Source organism: Mchenga conophoros, linkage group LG15 (genome assembly GCF_057382185.1).
Source record: "Mchenga conophoros isolate Kocher_MC1m ecotype Shallow Benthic linkage group LG15, M_conophoros_male_GT1.1, whole genome shotgun sequence".
Lineage (NCBI taxonomy): Eukaryota > Metazoa > Chordata > Actinopteri > Cichliformes > Cichlidae > Mchenga > Mchenga conophoros.
Window position 1 is genome coordinate 33487885 of NC_140540.1, and position 17846 is coordinate 33505730.

A 17846-nucleotide genomic window follows, 5' to 3' on the forward strand; every position below is an offset into this window, starting at 1 on the left:
CAAGTTCTGACTTATTAAACGGCGATTAAACGGTTACGTAATTTCGTAACCAGAAGCGTTAAAAAAGTGGCGAATTTTGTCCTAGACGGTTTGCCATACTATGGTAATAGCGGGGTCACGCACCTACTTCCGGTTCCAGTCTCTCACGACCCTTCTTTCACGCGCCCATTGGCTCCGTTTACGTACAACGTCATTGAATCTGAATGTGCGCGCGGGAGCTTCACACCGAGGAGTTTGAGGAAAACAAGAAAACTGCAAGAAGGTAAGGGCCGAAGTCGCGTAGAAAGGACCGCTTTTAGCCCAGTAACTGTAAAAACTAACAGCAACTGTGACAGAGTGCGCGGGCAGCTCGTCCTAGCTTCACGGTGACAGCGCCTGGGCTGTCGGTCACATAAATAATGGGCGAATTTGTCGCTAAAGTGTGTTAACTTGAATTTGTCGATTTACTGTGTTAGAAAAAAACGTTACATTTTTACTGGGTATTAACAGTGTGTAAGTGTAGATGGACTAGTCTCTTAGATGTTTTAAATGTGAAAAAGACTTAAGTTTGGTTTTAGGGTAGATGAAAAGGTAAAGTAAAAAACCTGCCGTGTGACGATCATCATGAAAACATAGTTGTATCAATCAGCTTTTCCATGCTAGCTCTCTGGCTTAGCTTTCAGTATTAACCGTCAAACAATCAGCAAGCCGAGCGGAGCCGATCTGGTTCTCCTTGGATCATGGCGATGAGGAGCGAGGCCAGAGTGGAGGTGGAGGAGGAGGAAAACTACGGGCCACAGCCTCTATCCAGATTGGAGGTACGTATCCGTCCTTAGTGCACTGTGGTTTCTGTAACATCTGATTTTGTGTGCTATAGAAGCTCGGAGCTGTGGGTTCGCTAATCCTGCTCCTCTTGGTCAGATCACTGCCAACTGCTGTTGCATTCAGTTGGGAAGAGATGGGATACATGCACTGCAAAGACCAATTTAACTGATCCACAGATCGGCGGGTGCGATGGTGCTCATTGGTTTCAGTCGTTTTTGTGGCCAGTATGGCTTCATTTAGTGTGTGTGATCAAAAATGACTTCATTCACTAAACTTAAATGCAGATGGACAAGTGTACTTGCTCTTAGTCTGCCGTCTAAACTCAATTTAATACTTTTCTATTATTATGTCACATTCAGGTACGAGGTGAAATTTGGTCACCTTATTTTTTGTATGACCTTAAGTACAGAACTATTTAAAACGATCATGGCGTGGATCACAGAGGATCTCAAATCCACCGACACACTCAGACTGCAAGGATTAAAAAAATATGAGTATGGTATGTTCAAAGTATTATGTGACAAAACTGACAACGTTCAAAGTGTAAAGGAAGGTGGCTTCATTACATATACTGAAGTAATTGTAAATGACCTGATTCTTCTTCTACAATGAGCAATAAGCTGATTCTTGGAGCACCAGGTGGAAACCATTGATTGATTCATGGAAGGATCCACCCGTCTTTGAACTTGGCCCTTTTTAAAAAAAAAAAAAAAAAATCTGACTGCAGTTTGTATGCCTGTTACTGATAGTAAGCTCTGCAACTGGTCAGTAAGACCGAAGAAGCACTTTAAACATTAAATGTATTTGAAGCTTGGATTTAGAATGGGCTGATATGTCAGACAGCGTTAGATAATTTCTGAAATATCACTATTGCCATTTATAACGACTGATAAATAAAAATGTAAAAAGTAAAGAAGAGGAGGTAGAAAACCCCTTCAGTGAGTCGTGGTTAATGCATAGATTGTCCACTAGAGGGTGCTCTGCAGCTGCACTGTTTAATACAAACACACCGCTGATATGGAAAGAGCACAAGTGAGTAATCCACAGCTTTTTGTGACAGTGAAACCCATTGATTTCTAAGTAGTTGGGTCTTATTGTGTTTGTAGGGATTCATAAATAACCACATGTAACGTGTGTGTGTGTGGAGGAAAAGTTATCCTGATGCATCAGATTTTTAAATCACCAATTGTTTGTATTGGTTTTAATAATCCTATATCAGTCAGGCTCTAATCAGAATTGAGTGGTGGCATTAAAAAATCCAGATTGTGTCATTTCATTGACTTCCTAAAATTACCGCCCCGTGACACAGGTAAAAAAAAATTAAGCCCCGATTTAATGACATTTCTCCTGTTGCCCTCTATGCCTTCACTGCTTGGTCCCTCACCAGGCTCGTATATTGTGTTAAATGAAACTGTCAGTGACTTTGTTCCTAAAATTCTGTATTTCTTACTAATGCCTTTAAAAGCCAAAAGCCCTCTCTGCATGATATCTCATAAATGGCTCAACTATGTTATTTATTTTTTAACTGCTCTATCAAAAATTAAACTGGCTTTTAATCATGGAGTGTGCAAGACCCTCCAGCTTCTTGAAAAACTCTTTCTATGAAATTAGCTTCAGCTCTTTGTTTTGATGCCTCTGCACACAGCAATGCGGAATCAGTGCCAGTGACATCAAAAAGCTGGAGGATGCAGGATTCCACACCATTGAAGCAGTGGCCTACGCTCCCAAGAAGGAGCTGCTCAACATCAAGGGCATCAGTGAGGCCAAGGCTGACAAGATCCTGGTAAGGAACGACAGTCGTTTGATTCGGTATCTCAGAGGAATGTGAAAGCTGGGATTGTGTGGAGGAGACTGCATATGGTCATATCTGATTGACAGATAAAACGGATACATTGTAGAGGCACATCAGTGTGCTTCTGTACTTTCTCCAAGTGCTGCTGGTTTGAACATCAGTGCATGCTGTTAAAGAAGACATGGTTTCCACTCAGTAGTAATATCCATGTCGGCCTTAATGGATGTTTTAAAACAGGAAATGAGGAATTCTAATATGAAATGCATCATAGGAATTGAGTTCTTCATGGTCTTCAGCCAGAAGGCTCACAGCTGTTTGGGAGGCTGCAGGCAAAAGTGCCGGAAAAACCAAAGACATGCTTCCTCAAAGAGCTGCGTCTACACCTGCACATCAGTGCTCAGCCCAAGTGGGCGTGGCCCATTAAGAGGGTCACTGAACCACTACTAAGGTTAGGTCTCACAAATGAAACAGCTGTGAACAAGGTGGTACAAAAATGTAGCAGTGAGAAACATCTGATAGGGGTGTGTGTGTGTGTGTGTGTGTGTGTGTGTGTTGTTTTTTTTATTGGGGGGGTTTCTTTTAAAGAAAGAGCTTCGGATAAGAAGATCTTGAGCCCCTGGTATAACTCTCAGATGTACACTTTTACAGTAGATGGCCTGTAAGCTGGAAAGGAACTGGCATCTCACTAATTTAGAAGATTACCATTTAGCATTGAGCCACGCATTCCTTTAAGGTCAACTAGTAATAACTTCAAAAATGGTCATAACCATCTGACAAAGGTAACATTATGTACAGCTACTTTCAGTACTGTTAATCAAAGAAAAAGAGTTAATAAATATTTATACACACCTCTCTGTATTTGGATAGGAGTTATTATTCATCTCTAGATCTCTTCCACAACGTCTTTGTCCCGTCTTCCTCCCTTCAGCCCCAACCGGTCGCGGCAGATGGCCACCCATCACCGAGAGTGTTTCTGCTGGAAGTCTTTTCCTGTCAAAGGGGAGTTTTGCCTTCCCCTGTCACAAAGTGCTTGCTCATAGGGGGTCATCTGAACGTTGTGGGGTCTTTACTCTCCAAGATAAAGTGTCTCAAGGCCACTGTTGTTTTGATTAGGCCCTGTATAAACAAAACTGAATTGCTTTCATTTACCTTTTCCCTCAGACTGAAGCTGCCAAACTGGTGCCAATGGGCTTCACCACAGCTACTGAGTTCCATCAGAGGAGAGCTGAGATTATCCAGATCTCTACAGGCTCCAAGGAGCTGGACAAACTCCTGCAGGGTTAGTCTAATGTAGCTCATGCTTCATTGAGGAGATCTCCCTGATTAGCAGTTCAGTTATGCAGCAAACACAATGCCAGTGATGGTTATGTGCCCTAAGCTGGTTTTATTAGATTTAAACTAGGGATGTTCCTCGTGACCACCATTTAAATAAAGGTGCAAACCAAAACAACAAATCATGCAGCCATTTTTTGTTTACTTATCAGAACTCGGGAAGCAGCAGGGAGGCCCAGTCTCGCACATCAAATTTAAACCTTTTTGCTCTCCTACAGGTGGGATTGAGACGGGTTCCATCACAGAGATGTTTGGAGAGTTTCGGACGGGGAAAACCCAGCTGTGCCACACACTCGCCGTCACCTGCCAGGTACAGTGTGTTCAACAAACCGAAGTGGTCCCAGAAGAAGTTAAAAAGCCAGTTTCTATCCATCAGCGTGTGTTATGGAGGATCACAAGCAGCTCGCTCAGAAACTTTTAGGATTGCTTTACAAATAAGTTGTTGATCTAGAGAGATGTAACCATGGTGACCGTCCACAGCTACCCATCGATCAGGGAGGCGGAGAAGGCAAAGCCATGTACATCGACACAGAAGGAACCTTCAGACCAGAGAGACTGCTCGCTGTTGCCGAGAGGTGAGATGGTGCTCCTTTGTTTTCAGCATTCAGTTCAGAGGTCAAAGAAGAAGTAACTGACGCAGAATAAAAATCTATAAACCTGTCATTTATTTCCACGTTGTTGATTTTATTACTCTTATTGGAGCTGTATGTGTTGTCTGTCTGTGCTGTCAGGTATGGGCTGGTCGGCAGTGACGTTTTGGATAACGTGGCCTATGCCCGAGCCTTCAACACAGACCACCAGACTCAGCTGCTCTATCAAGCTTCTGCAATGATGGCAGAGTCCAGGTTAGTCACAAACTTACAGACCGTGTAGAAGTGTTCAGGTGAATCATTGAAGGATAGTTATTTTTATTTTTTTGCCTAATTTCACTTAACCAGAAACTAGGAAGTGCAGTGAGAGGACATGTGGAAACTTGGCTCCACGGTAGGACTGAAAACTGGATGTAAATGTCATGATTTATGTAAGATGCACAGAGCCTATATTGTATAATGGTTTCAACGTGGAATGTCTTCATGTTTGTCCATCAGCTCGAGTGAATTTCTGAATTCAATTTTGAGTTTTAGTTAACCCTAGCTGTGATGGTGAGTTTGGACTGACTCGAGAAATGAAATTGCTTCTCAGTCATTTCTTAAACATTAGTCAGATTAAAAAACGAGAAAAATGCTGAGAAAGTTCACGTTTGATTTTAATCAGATTATAAAATGTCTTGAATCACAAAATCACACAGATTTAATATTTTCTAATGATTGTAGAAATAACGAAGTAATTTCTTATCCCGATAATAACGATCTGTATCATAATATAGTGCCTTTCTTTGTAAATTCAGTTCATACTTTATACTAATAAACAATAATACTGTTTTCTTTTTTACGTTTAATTGAAATAATCAAAAATGAAATGAATATTGGCCTTAGTGATACACACTGGCTGCCTCTCCTATCATCACTGCTCCTGTACGGTCGTCAGAAAACCAGCCTGTGTGCAAACGTCAGAGTGTGCCGTCTCTGATGAAGTGCACCGTTCAGCTTGTCTAGATATCTGTTGTCGCAGTGAGTGCTGGACAGACACTTGTGATATAAATGTGGGAACCCGACTTGTCGAGTGTTTCGACCAATGTATAAAATTGTAATGGCTGCAATTTTCTCAATGAGTCTTTATTCTATGGTGAGCCACAGGTACAACCCCATTTAGGAACAGTCCCCATTTGTTTTTGCTGGTGGTGACTATTGCAAACTGTCATCTTGCAGTAAACGCTGTGTTTTGCAACACCACGAAATAAATGATAGACGTTTTAATAGGGTATCATCATACAGCCCATCTTAGCTGGTTTGTCTTTTTAATCAAGGAAACTGACTAAAGAGTTTTTTTTTCATGTAGTCTGTGAAAAGCATGATCTTGTTTGTTGTAGCTTGCCATCACCAGTGTGTGAATGTGTGTGTGAATGGGTGGATGACTGGATATGTAAAGCGCTTTGGGGTCCTTAGGGACTAGTAAGGCGCTATATAAATACAGGCCATTTACCATTTGTTTGAGTTGTTTCATCATTTATGTATCATAAAGGTTTTTAAGCCCGACTAGGGTCTGACATTGGCATGTCACACATACGATAAAAAACTGTAAGATCTGAGTGTGAACGTGCAGGCTAACACTATTTGTCCCTGTGTTTGTCAGGTATGCTCTGCTGATAGTAGACAGTGCCACAGCTCTGTACAGAACCGACTACTCGGGCAGAGGAGAGCTGTCAGCCAGGCAGGGACACCTGGGCCGTTTCCTGCGTATGCTGCTCAGGCTGGCGGACGAGGTCAGCTCTCACACCCTGACAGATTCTTTAGTTTGAATTGTACACTCCACGAATCAGTGATCGCCTCAGGTGCCAGTAGTGTACAGATACTTGTGTTAATTATACTGTGGTTAAAGTTAAAGTACTAATTGAACTGATATAATAAAAGTAGAAAGTAGGTATTTGGGGCACATCTTGCCCAAGAATATTTGGCATGCAGACTGGAGCAGACGAGTATCAAACTACCAACCTTTCAATTAGTAGGTGACCTGCTCTACCAGCTGAGCTACAGCCACCCCCAATATATAATAAAATCCTATTCAGATCTAATATTATGGATCCCAAATCCGCTGTAGCAGGGTCTCTGTTCACACATGCTGCTTATCAGGCACCTGACTGTCAGCACCTGGGGTATCATGGGCGCATCCAATATGCTCAACTCTGCTGCTCAACCCACAAATGCATTTTCCTTACTAATGTGGCACCTTTTAAAGGAAACTAATAAGCTTTCTAATGGTATACGATTTGTCATCAAGAAGAATTGTTACAAAGAAAGACCAAACACAAATTAGCTTCATTTTTCTTAATCATAAGATCAGTTTTAGTGGTGCAGTGTGGGGAATTAAATCACTTGGAATAATTTCTACTGTGAGTACATTTAGTGTTTAGGATTTAATCAGCTGAATTTAAGATGATGTAAGCAGACATTCCCTGAGTTATAAAGGTGGAATTCAGTGAGTAAATCTAATCAGCATGATCTCTGAGTGAACTTAGTTGGATCAGATAAAAACATACTGTCTATACTCTGCATGGAGCTTTTCACCATTCTGCGCTTGTGAATGGCTGACAAATTTTAAAACATTGCTTCTATAGTTAAATATATGCTGCATTACCAAAAATGATTACTTTAAGTGGGCAGAGACATAAATCACTCTTTAGGAAGAAAAGCAAGAAAACGCCTCAGTAAAATAAATTGATGTAACTGGAAAATATACATCAATGAAAATAAATGTAAAAAAATATTTAGAAGTAAAAATGTTCAGATTAGTGTTAAATGTATGTAAATGGTTGAGCTCATTTTAAATAATTTATATTCTGCTAAATATACAGAATCACTCTATAAATTACGTTTGCAGCAGCCGTCCTGTGAGGATCTGTTATCAATCTATTTGACTATTTTTAGTTTTTGTCAAAAGAATGATAGTGAAGTCAGTGAAGAAAGTGTGTGTGTGTGTGTACACACAAAGATTATAAAGTGTGACTGTTGACAGGTGTTTAAATCTACAATGGATGAGCTGAAGCTGCCTCACTCATGTATCTAAGACATAACTTTTGCCCGACCTGTCAACAGTTTGGCGTTGCTGTGGTGATAACCAACCAAGTGGTAGCACAAGTGGATGGAGCAGCCATGTTTTCTGCAGATCCTAAGAAACCAATCGGCGGCAACATTCTGGCCCACGCCTCCACCACACGGTGTGTTTTTATTCACGATGGAAGTATGATGTCACCACAGGAAGATGACACTAACAGTGCTCTCTTCTTCACAGCCTGTACCTGAGGAAGGGCAGAGGAGAAACGAGGATCTGTAAAATCTATGACTCGCCCTGCTTGCCTGAGGCTGAAGCCATGTTTGCCATCAACGCTGACGGAGTGGGCGATGCCAAGGACTGAAGCAGCAGGATGTGAGGCGCACCTGCTGGATCTGCGTGTGTTTGTCTCGTCACACTGTCACGTTTTATTTAATTGTTTGAGAAAGACGATCTAGACAGTCTGTGGCGACAGACGCATAACTGTATATATCTATAAAACGTAGGCTGCTCCTGATCTGATGGGACATTTTTATTCTATAACTGCATCAACATGAAGCTGACTAAAGATGAGTCATGAATAAAGAGTTGGATGCAGGAGAGGTCAGCAGTCATTCCATGTAAAGTATTTCAAGTAGATTTTCTTTCTTCATTTCAGATTTAGCTAATGTGTTGCCATAAATGGAAAAAGAACTTTATTAAACAGTAGCTGCATTTCACACAGTGCATAATAACGTCTCTGAGTACTGAGTCTTTGTCTCACTCCAACAGCAGACACTGCAAAATGGACATGTGATAACATAAACAGTTCAAAAATATTCAACTTCATACTGATGAGCACACAGGGCTCCATGCACTTACAACAAAGACTTCAAACAAGTGGTCCATTTTAAACTACATGTTGCACCAGGGAGTCCATAAGGTTTGAAAGAAGCCAGTGTGCTTCACCTGATCACACCTGAAGGCCCAATCTTTACACAACAAGCATTATAGTACAGAACCGAGTGAAATGGTCTTATTCCAGAGCTTCCTCCTTCCCTTAAAGCTCTGCACGTGTCCCGGGATTAGTAGTTTCAGTCATCAAGCTTGAGTCAGTCGTTTTTCAAACCAAACACAGCATGCCCGTTGAATTCAGATGGGAGGTGCTGCAGAACGTTAAATATAGCAGGTTGAATACATGGTGATGCAAAGAAGTTGACAGAAGACAAAAATCACACTCATCCATCAATGAAGGAAAGTTTTTCTGCAGCTCAGCTGTTTCTGGCAGTTAAGTCCTGAAGCTCTGCCTCCAGTTCACATGTTTCTTGATCCTTTGAATAGAAAAGGCATTGTGGTGAAAATGCTGCAGCTATGAATTCAAATGTGGACAGGATGTGTGCTCTTACATTCTCAGTATTTCTAGGCATCTTCAGAGCCAGCTCAGCCCAGTTTGTGGCTTCGGAGATGTTCCCCAGCTCTTTGTGACACTGTAAACCAGACCCAGCCACAGTGAGTTTCACAGTTCCTGATATGACCATCAAAGAAAAAGACCTGACGGCAACAACTGTGCCGTGATTATTACCTGCCTTTTGTCATTTTCAGTTCAGTGTTTTTGGATGTAAATGAACAGATGTGTCAGTAGATATGGGACCTATTAACTCGCATCATCGTCTTTTAGGCATTACAAACATTTCAGTCTCTTCCGGTCCCAGCTTCACTAGCTTTAAAGATTCAAAGTGAACTTCCATTTTTCACAAAATAATGAGGACATCATGTTAACTCACATGAATGCAAACATGTAAAAGTCACTGACAGATGATCCCAAGAGTCTGCTGTAGGGTGTGAGTTTGGACTTTAGCACTTTAATGTGTGTGAACCATAAATCGTAACTGTACAGTGTGAGATCAGCTGATCTGATAGTACCTTGGCGATGTAAAGTCTCACAGTCTTGGAGATACCTGGACTGAGCTCCTCTGCCTGCAAGTTAACACAAAAGCATTTCATCCATCAAACATCGTGTGTGTGTGCAGTCACACATCTGCTCAGAAATTGACACAAAATGAGGCTAACTAAGATTTGAGACATACAACATCTACTTTTCTTATTTCCCAGGCCGCACATTCATCTTAAAGAACTGAAGCAAGTGAATAATAAAGACGAGTTGTTCAGAGTCATCCTCTCTCAGTGGTACTGCACCTGTGCATCCTTTGATTATAGCTCCTTCTATAAGCCTATGAGATTCAACTGATTTCTGAGACACGCCCAGTCTGTTACACTGATCCCTCCTCCATCCTACTCCTTCACACTGCCAGTGTGTCCTTATTAGATACAGCACATACTGCACATCATTGCTATAAGCCACGAGGAGAATGTATTTTGGGTCACCAGTCTACCACCGATTTGAACTCAAAAGTCAGGAGATTCATACCTTGAGGAAGCTCTCAAGGGCATCATGCAGGGTGGAGGTGGGGGTGCTCTGGTAGTGGGCAGCAGCTGCCTTCTTTTCCAACCAGTCCAGAGTGGCTACCTACAGACACACAGACAAAGCACTGAAGCGCGCAGAAATCTCTGACATCAGGATGGTAGCAGGTGCGTGCAATAACTTCAGAGTCACCTGATAACACCATCTGCCAAGCAGGTAGAAACACATGGGGTCATCATCTCTGAGAGCCAGTGCTCGGTCCAGATGCTCCTAGACGGGGGAATAATGATCACAATAAGTCCAGCTGCTCTACGCCTACACTGCTGCCGTGCAGCAGGTCTGCCTTTCTTACCTTCAATATGCAGCTACTCTTCAGCTTGCTATGCATGCTCTCATGCTGTGAGGTCAGTCCAGCCAGCATGGCAAACCTGGAGCCACAAACAGAAAAAGCAAATGCTCTCTGATGGGAGCTCAAACCCACTGCTCGCTAGAAGCTCTGTGTTCACAGGGATTTACCATTTGTGACACTCTGCATTCAGGCCATTCTTCTTCAGGGCCAGCTCTGCCTCATCTCGACCTGCAACATGAGCTCACAGGTTAACAACAGCCTGTCTATGAAAAATCAAAGAAAGCATGTCAGGAAGAGTAGTTGTTGTGGTCTGATACGGCAGCATGGTTTCCATCAGTTTGAAGGAGCACATGTAAACTCCTAGCAATGATTCACCCAGTCCACCGGACGGTTAGTATATTACTTAAACACTAATATAAAGGTTTTCTACACCCAGACATCTCTGAACACACAACATGTGGAACCTTGAACCAACAGGTTAGGGCAGCAGAAGACCAGACCAGACCCCCCTCCTGTCAGCTAAGAACAGGGAACTGAGTCAATTTTTGCTGCAACATTCAAATGGTACTTGGTGGAAATGATGCTATGATATCGTTATGAGAGGCTCTGTAATACTGTACAACAGATTAATGGGACAGCAGCGCAGAGGCTTCAGAACTCGCCTTAGAATCCTCTGGTTTCCATTAAATAATCCAGTGACAGTTGTCAGTATTTTATTTGCTTTCGTTTGATAACTAGAAACATTTCAGCAAATGCTTTGTGGCAACTGTCATGTTCAGGCTTAGATAGAATCTAAGAATAAGGACATTTAGCCCAAAGAGCCAAACTTCAGAGATTCCTCACTAATAGTATTTGAAGCTTTTTGTAAGGTGCAGTAACAGTATGTGTTTGTCCATTACCCTGCTGTGCATAGGTCTTCTTCTCCTGTTTGTCTTCAGTGGAGTCATACATATCCCTGTAGGCTCGAGCCAGTCGCCATAGAAACTCCCTGCTGTCTCCATACTGCAGACCCAAAAAGAGGAAAAAAAGAGCTCCTCATAGACGAGCACCAGCTTACATCGGTGAACTTTTACAGACACACGTTTCCAGCAGGTCGCTGAGGTCATGTAATGTGGGGCCTACTCGTTGTGCATCATACGAGGATTAAAGCTGACGGTGACAGAGCTTTTTGTCACCCTGGTTCCAGAAACTGAAGCTCTCTCCCTCTGAGCTTGAGATCTGTTGACTGACTGGTCTCTTTTAAGAAATAACTAAAAACTCACCTTTGAGACATACATTTAGTTAACTCTTTCTTTTTTAATACTCTGATATTTTTGTTGTGAAGCACTTGAGTACGAGCTCAGTCAGACTGTGTTTGTCTGTAGTTCTGACTCGGGCGAAGATCGGAACACATTTTATTGCTAAAAAATTCCAAAGTGTTCCATAGTTTTCATACATGTATATTTTATTTTAATTTTATTTAAGATATGAGCAGTGCCTTTTCCCTTTGAGACCATTATTTGATTTGAATTTTCATTGGTTCACTTGATATATTTATTCTTCTATGTCTGCTCTTTGCAATGACCCATTGTCACACTCATATCAAATCAGCGTTAATGGTCATTACACGCATCATTAGCTTCTTGTCATGTGACCACCAACAAGCATCCTGTTACTCACTTCTGCTCTGTTGTCCATTAGTAGTCGAAAGCCTTCTGCTTTTAAACTGGCATCTCCTGTGTGGAGGATGTCACTCTGAGCCAGGAGGAGAGCCAGCTCCCCACTGGGAACCTCGCTCATTAGCTCCTCCTCCTCCTCATCTTCCAGCCCCCTCTCTTCAAGCTCTTCCTCTTGGGAGACATCCTGGCGGAGGGTAAGGACTGTGGCACAGCTCCTGTCCTCATCCTCAGACTCTTGCTCAGGCTCCTGCTCACCCTCCTCTCTGTCCGTGTCACGATCAGTGTAGTCTGATTCGGCATAGGCGGTGGAGTACCTGGGATACAGCGAAGACCACCTCATATTTATTTGGTGACTATAAATATGTTCTCAAGGGTTTCATCCAGGTTTTATGTATTCACTATTTCTGTAGATAGTTTTTGTTTCACAGCACGTTCTGAAATATAAGTCTCTGACATTTCTGCCACTGTTCCAATCAGAGGTGATCCGGTTGAGGTATATGTTATTCCAAACATTGAAAGTCTATATTTTATTTTGAAAGGTCAATGCTGCCGACCTTCCTGTTTCCTGTCATTGTCAGCTGGCTGTCAATGAATGGCAGCCAGCTGACAGGAGACCCTGAGAACCCCTTAACAGCACCGTGCGAGCCTGTCTTCACATAGGGAAACACAGAAAAGGGACCATGCTGCCTCGTTAGCATGTACCAAACGCTGCATCAAAAACCTGAACAATAATAATAGTTTGATGAATTAGTCCCATTCTGGAAAAGAACACAACACTGTTTAAGATACGAGCTGGAGACTCCAGTGAGAGTTAGCATCTCTAATTGTCTTACAAATTAACAGCAATAAGCTTATGAAGCCTGCAAACAAACCCATTTAAAAAGCCACACACTTGAATCCTTGCCCGACTAAAGCAGCGTACTACAAAGCCAGATTATTGGCTTAGTGAGCTTTGTCAAGTTTTCTGTGTCATGAAAGTGGCTGTTTTACCTGGTTCAATCACCATGGTAACTTTGGCTAAACACTAACATGGAGAGGAGCAAGTTTCTGTTCAGAGTGTGGATTTAAAATCGTCTGGAAGCGCCATGTTTTCACTGATTCTCATTGAGCTTGCAGCATGTTTTCAGTGCTTTTAAGTAAAGAGTCTCTGCATCTATGCAGGTTTTAGTCATCCCTGACTACAACCACTGAATGGAGCTCAGCATTGAGCCAGGAACTCCTCGTGGCCCCGGGAGCTAATTGTGGCTCCATGAGCTCCTCCTGTATTACTTATTCATGCATTGTCTAAATAACCTGTTGTGATATACGATTCTAATCTGCTGATCAGCCTCTTTTACTCTGCTGGAACTGCAGCTGCAACAACACAGAACACATGTTCAATGAATCTCATTCATTTCACTGTGATCTACGCCAAACGTCTTCTTTATCAGGCTTCTGTAAACTGGAATTAAAATATTTATTTTACCACTCAGAAATCACCAGATTAATGATTTTCTGCAACATTCATCTCTTGCCTGATTTACAACGCATTTTAATTTCTTTCGAGATTTTTCATCACTATCGCATCACCATCACCAGGCAACATCTCTGATTGGAGTAGGTGACACTCGGAGGGATCATTTAATGTGGAAGAAGAGTTACATGAGCCTCAGAAAGCCCAATTTCATTGAGACAGCTCATGACCACTGTTGTGACACCTGCTATATTTTACAGAGCAAGCCTGGCTATGTTGACCTTTGTTTGTAGAGTACCCCTCAGAGACATTTTATCACATGGTTTGTCCAGAAGATCTTATTCAGCTATCCTCTTTCAAGTCCTTTCACTGAACAGAGTCTGGTGTAAAGCTGAGAGCCGTCTTCATGGTAAGCTGCTAACTACATTAACCATCATTTAAGATCCTTCTTACACCTTCAGATGTCTACAGGCATGTCTGTAACCAGGCTATGGCTCCCAGGTGAAAATCCATTAACACGCACATAAATAAAAATAATGAGCCTTTACCTTAATAATGTTCAAATAGAGTGAAAACAAGCAGAACATATATCATTTCCTTTTCAAACAGGGACTGAAACACAGTGAGCTTCTTAGTGTTTTCAGACTGAAGGGTTTCTGTTTTCTTGTCATGTGACTTATGTTACCTAGTTCACACTGCCTGCCTTGCAGAGAGACAGCATATCTATGGATCTTTGCTGTGCAGAGACAGGAAGAGAGCACAGTGTCTGTAGTTGAAACAGTCATGCCCGATGCCCATAAACTACTTGCTGATCAAAATCAAAGTTCACACAGGCCTCTGGGAAATATCCTGCTGCTCCCAATGAAGGTCTGTGTACAAAACACCTGACGCATAATGTAAGAATTTATCAAAAGTGAGTAAAGCATACTGTGCTGAGCCAATGACATACCCCCCTTCACTGGTCTCTCCACAGGTGCTGGCCATGCCCTGGCTGGCAGTGAAGTAGGTAGAGCTGGACGAGTCGGCACGCTCTCTGTGGACCGCATGACGCCGCCGCCGTACACGCTGGCTGTCCTCCACTCCCTTTCTGAATGGGAGGAGGATCATTACCCAAACAGCCCAAACAGTTCTCATATAAGCACTCAGCCCCCTGATATGCACACTTAACAATGTGATGCACCTAAATTACTTTTTTGAAACTGAAACCCACATATGTATTTGTGCAGATGGGAAATCCAACTGGAACGAGCAAAACGCAAACTTTGGGTTGATTCTGTTCACCTGCACGTGGCGTTCCCAGTCTCAGCTGAGTGCAGGTTTCCAACCTTATAAACAGTGAGTGACGAGACGTTTCTCCCACTGAAAACGTGACCCACAGCTGAACAGAATCCACCTTTTGGGATTTACATACCTGGATGATTGTGCATGCATCAAGACACAAACTTTGGAACAGTGTTTACTAAGACTGAAGATTTCCAGGGTCCTCATTTCAATACATTTGACTTCCAGACTTTGTCTTTTTTAAAGCAGTCTTGTTCTCCAGCTTTGCAGATCCTGTTTATTTGTTTGTTAAGCTTCTGTACTCTGAAATATGAATCATTAAAGCATAAAAAGAAACCTAACTTGAGGGATGAACCAGTGTTGTCTCACATGTACAGATGACTTAGCAAAGAACCAAGTTTGATGCAAAAAACAAAAACACATTATTTGTTCCATTACTTTACTCAAATCGATGAAAAATATCAAAGATAACACAGCGTGAAAGACACTAAACAGTTAGTAGATGGAGGATTTGGATTCTTGATCCAGTGTCATCTGAAAGTGTCTGCTTGGAAACACACTGATAATGCAGTAAAAGCAGACTTGGATACAAAAACATGCAGTGGAGAACTATCAGTCATGGATGGGCCTCCCCAGAGCCCTACCTCAATATTATTGAAGCAACGTGGAATCATCCACACAAAGAAGAGCTTTGTCCTTCAGGAAGCTAGGAGTGCTGTTCCTGAAGACTACTTAAAGAGATGACAGAAAGCTGCCTCAGCTGAAGAATAAAGGTGCTCACACCAAATACTGACTATGGCCCAGTAAAGAACTGAGGGGCGACACAAGACCTCTGCACAGTACTGCAGGACAGATTCTATGTAGCTCACCATAGTTCAACTCACTTGACATCCTGAATGATCTGCCAGGCAATGTCCTGTAGACCTCCCCTGAGCTCAGCTACCTCTGAACGTAGAGACGCCACGCAGTTTAGCACTTGGTCCAGCTGGTTTCTCAGCTCCAGTTGCTGTTCTGGGGAAAGTCCCTGAACCACAGCCTCCACTGCTGCCAGAGCCTGCTGCTGGGCCTCCATCTCTGAAGACGGAGACAGGAGTTACTTGTTTCAATTTAATAAGTACTGTACCCATATCTCCAACCTGCCTCCAGGTTGCAGTGACAATGATACTTGTGGCCTGGGCTAACTGGAATACCTCCACTGGGAGATTTTAGTCAGCACAAAAGGCATTACAACTTAATATACAGGTACAGTTAACCTATTAATAAGTTTATAACAATAATGTAAATCTTATTTTTAAAATGCCAGTCTGAAAAGGAGACGTGCTATGATTTGTTTTACACTTGAATACATGGAAATAAAAGCCAGTCTCAAGTCCAAAAGTCATATCCAAAAGTGTTTGGCCGGAAACGGTTGCCTTTCTTTAAACTATTGTAAATGAGTTCTTACAGTGTATCCAACATATCCACTCTCATGAATGACATCAGGCCATTCTGAGCCAGAAACATTCCCATCACAAATAAATAAATAAATATATATATATATATATATATATATATATATATATATATATATATATATATATATATATATATATCAGAAAACCTGTTGACTGCAGTCTCCTTAAAGGTCCTACACATAGAGCATCCTGAAAAATGGAGACGTCCCTTTCTGGAACAAACACTAGCCTGGCCATCACCGCGATAAGAAAGACGTGATACTAAATATTCAGTGACGTTGCCATGTTAAATTGAATCCATGGCAACCATGTAGCTCATGGTTATCCTGGGCAGTTGAGGTCAGTGCCAGCCTACCCTGGGCATCCAGTGTGTCCCCCAGCAGCGCTCCTCCATCCTCCCCGATGAATAGCCGGGCCGCTGGCCGTGTCTCCAGCACAAGGCTCTGGGACCTCCTCCTGCTGATCTGCCTGTAAACTAAAAAGGCAATCAAGCCCAAACCGGCTGTGGCCCCGACAGCCAGCCCGACTAACCCGTTCCTCCCGAGCGGCACGCTCATGACTCTACACGATGCCCATTCCTACGCTGGTTCCGAACAAATAACCACTCTTACGTCATCAACGTAGACGCCTTGGAGTCAGAATAGCGCTTCAGAATCTGAGACTGCACACGCACACACGCACGACTGAGCGTGCGCAGCTTCACCTTCCTCGGAAGGAAAGCCTTAGCTGTGTGTGCCCAAGGCTCTATCGCTACAACCTGGACCACACAGTCAACATGCACCGCTGTGACGTTATTGAAACACAGCAGCCGTATGAGCCCACAGCAGGGGAAAGGAAAAGAACTTCCGGTGACACCTTACAAAATAAAGTGTGTTTGAGATGGAGGCCTACAAGAATACCTCTGAGTATGAATGATTGTGTCTAAATTCTCTCTTAAATTCTGTAACGGCACAGTCACATAATATTGTTGATCATTTAGGCATTTGAATATAAAAATACATCAATGACACAAAAGGCTTCCCAGCAACAGGAACCTTCAGGGAATGTTCCTGACATGGTTATGAAGGTGGGGCATTAGGGAAAAACATTCTCTGATAGTTATTTTGTTGAAACTTTACATATTTCACATAACACAGTAACTAAATAAAAGTCTGTATAAATAAAATTGAATTGAAATTAAAATGTATATAGACTACACATTTCAGTTTCGTTTTTTTGTTTGAAAATGTTTCCTTTCAGTCTTTAGTAGCTGAGTAGTTTTTCTATTAACACTTGCTGGGTGGGATGATAACTGAATGGTTTTTGTAGCTTGAATTGCGCAAGATTTGTTGGGCGCATAAATGAAGAAGTTCATAAAAGGAATTATTATGCAAACACAACACTTGTTGAAGGCATTCCACTGGCAAATATGAAGTCATCACAGTTTCAGTATTGAGTAATAAATATCCAGGCTGGTTAGGCAGACACATTTGACCAAACAGCAAACACAGGTACATAAGAGTTTTCTTTGTTTGTTTTGTATTTTTTTTCCCCTGTACAGCACAACGGATGATTTCAAATCAAACAAGCAAGATGTGTGAAAAAGTGTGACTAGTTTAGGATAAAGTTATGATAGGGTCAAAATTAATGGAATGACTGCACGAAGAGCAGTTTGCTAGCCTGATGATCCCTGTT

The 17846-nt window shown here is 42.2% G+C and overlaps 2 protein-coding genes across 4 annotated transcripts; one reads left to right on the top strand and one right to left on the bottom strand.

The window, feature by feature from the left end:
• The first annotated feature begins 101 nt into the window (after window positions 1–101).
• Window positions 102–8295, top strand: rad51b (RAD51 paralog B). 2 transcript variants are annotated; one of them, XM_085246529.1, is made up of 10 exons: window positions 102–262; window positions 656–797; window positions 2450–2587; window positions 3758–3875; window positions 4147–4238; window positions 4409–4503; window positions 4660–4773; window positions 6161–6290; window positions 7621–7742; window positions 7817–8295. In XM_085246529.1, exons 2-10 carry the CDS (start codon window positions 720–722, stop codon window positions 7938–7940), a joined length of 1011 nt encoding a protein of 336 aa, XP_085102655.1. In that variant the 5' UTR covers window positions 102–262; window positions 656–719; the 3' UTR covers window positions 7941–8295. The 2 variants fall into 2 exon arrangements, with proteins under 2 accessions (XP_085102655.1, XP_085102656.1); XM_085246530.1 differs by lacking the exon at window positions 102–262 and adding an exon at window positions 288–570.
• rmdn3 (regulator of microtubule dynamics 3) lies at window positions 8249–17092 on the bottom strand. Of its 2 annotated transcripts, none has more exons than XM_085246527.1 (12): window positions 16528–17092; window positions 15603–15792; window positions 14387–14524; window positions 11986–12298; window positions 11226–11328; window positions 10494–10554; window positions 10330–10405; window positions 10170–10247; window positions 9984–10082; window positions 9479–9532; window positions 8962–9042; window positions 8249–8886 (listed from the first exon to the last, which is right to left on the bottom strand). In XM_085246527.1, exons 1-12 carry the CDS (start codon window positions 16727–16729, stop codon window positions 8827–8829), a joined length of 1455 nt encoding a protein of 484 aa, XP_085102653.1. In that variant the 5' UTR covers window positions 16730–17092; the 3' UTR covers window positions 8249–8826. The 2 variants fall into 2 exon arrangements, with proteins under 2 accessions (XP_085102653.1, XP_085102654.1); XM_085246528.1 differs by lacking the exon at window positions 16528–17092 and adding an exon at window positions 16319–16468.
• Window positions 17093–17846: the final 754 nt, after the last annotated feature.

Bases quoted from the DNA above. Each gene is read 5' to 3' on its own strand.
- rmdn3 (XM_085246527.1), bottom strand. From the start codon at position 16,729: ATGAGCGTGCCGCTCGGGAGGAACGGGTTAGTCGGGCTGGCTGTCGGG. The intron at 14,525-15,602 runs GTGAGTTGAACT...CCTCCCATTCAG, and splicing joins CAGATCATTCAGGATGTCAA to AAAGGGAGTGGAGGACAGCC. The intron at 10,248-10,329 runs GTAAGAAAGGCA...TCCCCCGTCTAG, and splicing joins AGAGTAGCTGCATATTGAAG to GAGCATCTGGACCGAGCACT.
- rad51b (XM_085246529.1), top strand. From the start codon at position 720: ATGGCGATGAGGAGCGAGGCCAGAGTGGAGGTGGAGGAGGAGGAAAAC. The intron at 6,291-7,620 runs GTCAGCTCTCAC...ACCTGTCAACAG, and splicing joins TGCTCAGGCTGGCGGACGAG to TTTGGCGTTGCTGTGGTGAT. The intron at 7,743-7,816 runs GTGTGTTTTTAT...TCTTCTTCACAG, and splicing joins GCCCACGCCTCCACCACACG to CCTGTACCTGAGGAAGGGCA.